Source organism: Cupressus sempervirens, chromosome 10 (genome assembly GCF_028749045.1).
Source record: "Cupressus sempervirens isolate cs-2001-9-10 chromosome 10, ASM2874904v1, whole genome shotgun sequence".
NCBI lineage: Eukaryota > Viridiplantae > Streptophyta > Pinopsida > Cupressales > Cupressaceae > Cupressus > Cupressus sempervirens.
The window spans coordinates 651,052,124-651,057,780 of NC_143127.1; the positions used below are offsets into that span (position 1 = coordinate 651,052,124).

General features: G+C 31.9%; 1 protein-coding gene across 1 annotated transcript; it reads left to right on the forward strand.

Annotated features, from left to right (window-relative positions):
- Window positions 1–1,618: 1,618 nt before the first annotated feature.
- LOC149535499 (uncharacterized) lies at window positions 1,619–2,897 on the forward strand. Its single transcript, XM_089806151.1, has 2 exons — window positions 1,619–1,814; window positions 2,638–2,897. The coding sequence occupies exons 1-2, from the start codon at window positions 1,619–1,621 to the stop codon at window positions 2,895–2,897; spliced, it is 456 nt and encodes a 151-aa protein (XP_089662277.1).
- Window positions 2,898–5,657: the final 2,760 nt, after the last annotated feature.

Below are 5,657 nucleotides of genomic sequence, written 5' to 3' on the forward strand. Positions count from 1 at the left end.
ATATTGTCATTTGAGTTAGTTATGCATTGTAAACTTGGGGCATGTCCTAAGTATTTAGTTATTTCATGTATTTAATGTCTTTTGCCAAGTCGACTTTTGGCTTGTGTGTGTATTTAATGTAACTTTCTAGGCTGACATGTGGCTTAGTTTAGTATAAGTAGAGGGTCTTGTCTTGAGTTGTTAGGGGATTCATTGAGGGTGGAGTTCAGTATGGAGTAGATGAGAGGAGTGAAGTTTAGCAGAGCTAGTAGCTAAGTGTGGGCTTGGGAAACAAGAAAGTTGCTTAGTGTCTTGCGAGCACAAGTTTAGATTCCTCTCAGGGTTTCTACCAGATTGTGGGTTTGAGCTAGCTAGAGGTTGGATCTTGTGAGGTCTTCTAGAACTATTATTGTAATTGCTTATGTATTTGGCCATAACTCGAAAGGCCTTACAATTGAGCATGTTGGATGTGAATCTAATGATTCTATTATGCAAATATGTTTTGTGATTGATCTGAATCTGTGAGTTGTTATTTTTCTTCTATTGTGTGGTTATTTGTTGAGGGCTAGGACATCTCCTTTCAGGATTCTCCTACCTTGTACTGTATCAAATCTCTTAACAAAGTAGTATTTAATAGAACTTTTGATACTCTTAGCAGGGTATTAGACACTTTTAATAGACCGTAGTCATTCAAAAGATGACATTATTATAAGCTCTTAATCGAGCACCTTGTTAAGTTGCAATGAGGAGTTGTGGGTATCATCCCCACCGTAATTTTTACCTCTGACTAAGGGTTTTCAACGATACCAAAATCAACGTGTTATGTGTTTCAAGTTTATGGGTTGGATGTTTATTTTGTTATTTTGATAAGATACATTAACTATCACTAACTTTAAGAGTTACAAAGGATACTATCGAATACATGTTTTATACTGAAGTAAGTGTTTAATAGTGAATTACTGAACTCTCCCTTCTGTATCTCTTCTTAGTCTAATACATTTTTGCCCCTCTTTAAGTTCAACATTTTAAATTGCAGGTTACCATGACACTCTTAGACGCTTCAACTAGAATAGCAATTAGGGCTCATTGGACAAATCAATGTTTAAATAAGTATATTTTGGATAGTCAACATAAATGGAACTCTAGAAGATCGAAAGATCTACGTCGTTTCGAGAGCTCTTAAAACCCAAGATTGAAGGCAAATTCACGTACACAAAAATATCCACGAACAATGCATCTATAAAATATTCCCTTATGGCCTTCAAAAAATACTCACTTTATCAAACCCGTTTATCAACCTCTTTACGTGAACTTACATGCAAAAGAAATACATAAATAGTGTCGACCATGTGAGCTGCTCATATCCTCGGAAATTTCAGTGACATTAAAAATTAAAAATTAATAAAAAAATCAGGAAGTTAGACTTCAGAGTCCAATAATACATTGCTTTTTACTAAAGAATATTATCATTGAAGAAAATGAGTCACCATTAAATCTTTTTTGCCGTTAACGAAACGTAGACGTCCATCTTGGTTTCTGTGATCTAAGCTGGCTGATAAGAGTCTCCAATTTTTATAAACTGTGGAAAGTGTATATAAACATGTATTACCCATTGATTTTTCCATCACTCGAAAGTGTAATGGAGGCTTTGAAGATTTATCGGCGATGGAGTTTTTCCTCTTTAATCACGGTAATCCTTTTGTGGGGGACTATGAACTTTGAGTTTGCTGATGCAAAAGCCATCATCGTTGGAGGAAAAGAAGGATGGCACTATGGCTACAATTACACTGATTGGGCATCAAAGGCTGGCAAGATTTGTGTCAAGGATACATTGGGTAAGAACTCTATATAATAGATAGATAATAGTTAGTATGGGTTTTCCATAATTTAGAAAGATTAAATAAAAATATTTTTAGATTCAATTATATTTAGATAGAAAAACAAATATAGTTGAATTAATATCATTCTTGTCTATTTAGATAGAAAAACAAATATAGTTGAATTAATATCATTCTTGTCTATGTGATTTCTGCAGTTATGTAGATTAGCTAAGAATGTTTTAGATTCAATTGCATTTTCACGAGAAAGCAAATAGAGTTGAATCCAAAAACATTCTTAGCTGAGTGATATGAATTTTTTGCAGTTGTGTAGATTGGATAAAGAAGTGTTTTAGATTCAACTCTATTTAGATAGAAAAACAAACATAGTAGAATTCATCAAAAGCATTTTTATCTAATTGATATGAGTTTTATGCACTTTATTTTGCTCAGATAAGAACATTTTTGGATTAAAGTGCATTTAGATCTCAAAATAAATACAGTTGAATCCAAAACCATTATCTGTTTGATTTGAGTTTTCAGCAGTTCATGTAGATTAAATAAGAACTATTTTAGGTTCAACTATATTTAGATTGGAAAATAAACAGAATTGAATTCCAAACCACTCTTTTCTGATTGTTTTGAGTTTTCTTCAGTTCACACTTATAGATTAGATAACAACATTAATTTGGATTGAAATGTAATAATAAATACAATTGAACTCAAAAACATTCTTGGCTGATTTCATAGAAGTTTTGTTGAATCCATTTATATCTGATAACTGATCATATGTTTTTCATATTTCATTCATATAATTGATATGGAATGTTTTGGTGGGCAGTGTTCAAGTATTCTAGTCCACCATTAAGCCCATTCCCTCACAGTGTGGTGCTCCTGAAAAGCATAAAAAATTACAGGGCGTGTGTTATTAGCCCTGGTAGAATGCTGGCAGGTCCCACTCAAGGAAGTGGAGTAGGATACGCTTTTACATTGAGAGGGCACCAAAATTATTGTTTTGCATGTGGAATAGGCAATGGAACTCATTGTGATGGTGGCCTTATGAAGTTTTGTGTTAAGCCAAAGGTTTTGGCAGAATGTTGATCAATTTGTTTGGGGAGATTTGTTGTTACGCCAGGGAAGATGCAGTGCAATGCGTTCAATTGAATAAATGAATTGTACTTTAACTCAAAGCCAACTGTGTTTTTTTTAATGTCTTATGCTCTTCTACAATCTTATTATAGACAAATAAGCAACTGTTGGATAAAATAGTTTCCTTTGTTTCTAGTTTTTGGCAGATTGAAATGGGGTTTGGGAGTGAGGAAGATGCTCTTCTTCTGACCCTGTTTGCTATATATACATTGTCTCGAATTCTTACAAAATTTTGGATGATATAAAGGGGAAGGGGAGAAATAGTGGGTTAAAGGACGCTTCCGAGTTTTCATCGAAATATACACTTTGACTCAGTAAAATAAACTTGTGCAAATTGCAAAGGTTGTTATAAATTGTCCGTTCTTTCTTATAAGTCTTTTAATGTCTTGAAGTCAATTCTAACACTCATCTTTTCAATACTTTTACCATATAAAATCCATGGTTCATGTGTCTCTATCATAAATTTCATCTCCAACCTTATAGGCTTATAAATAAGTCATATCTTATAAGGCTCATAAATAACTCATTTATAATAAATCTAAATCTAAATTGTATTGGGATTCATTTTTATATGGTTATATTCTAAATTAGTGTTGCAAACTCATTTTTACAATTTTTAATTTAAGTTTTTATTTTTCATAAATGCTATGTTGATTTCATCTATTTATAACATTTCATTTATCATTTGTATATAAAAATGTCTAAATTGAGTTTTTATTTACAGATCAAAGCTTTTGTAGAGAATTCAAGTATGTCTATGATGTTAAAGATCTTCTATTTTGACCTTCAAACAAATATCATTGTATTATAGGTGTTTACTTTTACAAAATGATTTTCTCAACAAAGTATAATTTTGACCATCAATATTAATTTTTGTAGTAACTCCCAATCCTAATGCTCCTATCATGACATAAACAAGTTGATCAACTTTATCAAACATGAAGACACATTTTCAAATTCAAAGTTGAAAAGGCCAATGGACATGATGAATGTGGACCTCTTCTACACTTTAAGCTTTACAAAGCTTAAGAGGGTAATCCAAGAAATATCTTAAGAATAAAATAGATCAAAAAACCTTAAAAAAATGATACTATATTAAGATTAGAATTGTATCCTTTGCTAGAAAAAATTTACATTCAAATCATAGACCTCTTGTTTTACATATAAAGGATTATTCTTGTGGTTTCAAAGCATACCGATGAAAGGTCGAAGTCTTTCACCCTAAGAACAAATTAATACCATTACTAGTTGACAGTCCTACAAAGATTAAACAACAATAGGAAGTTTAATAGTGAGTTTGATAATATGGATGTTGAGATGCATTTTGGTTTGTTGGTGAGGTTGGTTTATGCAACATTATGATCGGTCATAAAGAGCATAGTGGACGGTCTAGGCAATCTCAAGATATGTAAGTTTTTTTCAAGTTGGTAATTAGGTTGGTTCATGAATACTACTTCTATTTGGGTGATACAGTAAAAACTAAGTTAATAAGTCAATGTTATGGTGTTTTAGTGCCTTTGAGAGTCCTAAATACAAAGGTAGTTTTCTCTTGAATCTCCTTGAAGTGGATATTGTTACAAAACAAATGTAAATGTGGCCTTGTAATAGGTAAGCGCTTGGTGTATCCTTGTTGCCTCTACATCAACTTGTGTTAGAACTGGATCTTTGGAACATGATATGGACATCTAGAAAAACAAAATGATAGGGATTTTCTTTCAAACATTATGCTTTAAAATTCTTTGATCTAGACATGTATGCAAAATCTAGATGGATAGGCAAGGCACATTAATTGTTTAATATAATGTTTCAAAGAAATGTGGTCTAATGGACTATAATGATTGTAGGATACACACAAAATGCATTTGTTGAAAAGGCTTTATAAACTATTATACACATGCAATTAGCAGATGTAAAGCCAAATTCCACAGCCTTAGCCAGGATCTTCTCTGTATGTGCCAAAAAATGGGAGTTTTGGAAGAGGGTGCCAACATCCATCAAAGCATAAAGGATAAAGAAATTTTATTAGATGTTGGACTTGTATCTGCAATGGGAGACATGCATGTAAAATTTGGGACCATAGACACTTAGGCATACAAATTCTTTAGCAAAATGCATCAAAGAAATGTGGTATCATGGAGTGTCATGATTACTCGATATGCACAAAATGAATACTTTTAAAAAGGATTTAGAAAATTTCAAGAAACTACAAATGACATTTGTAAAGCTAAATTATACAACCATTTCCAACACCCTTCATGTTCATGGTAAAATGTAGGATATAAAAAAGAGCACTAAACACACTTTTTTGTGATTATATTCTAAATAAATATTCAAAAAATCATGAGACATTGAACTTCAATTATGAGACAACCAAAATTGACATACATTCTTAGCTTGTACTCATATTTATACCCAAACTTATACACCCACTAGCTCAATAAGATGTTTGGATAAGTGAGATCATACATTCTCACACCTAAAATATTCTCTAAGTCTTCTACTGCAATAATAACAGAATGCAAACAAAATTCCATCCCCATCATTGCTCTCTCTCTCTCTCTATATATATATATGTATGTATGTATGTATGTATGTATGTATGTATGTATGTATGTATGTATGTATATAAAGTTATAGCTTATTTGATTCATCTTTTGACTCTCAATTTAGATTTCTTAAGTCATTAGATTTTACATGGACATATACAATAAT

Coding starts and splice junctions, on each gene's coding strand:
- LOC149535499 (XM_089806151.1), top strand. CDS start 1,619: ATGGAGGCTTTGAAGATTTATCGGCGATGGAGTTTTTCCTCTTTAATC. Junction 1,815..2,637: donor TTGTGTCAAGGATACATTGG/GTAAGAACTCTA, acceptor TTTGGTGGGCAG/TGTTCAAGTATTCTAGTCCA.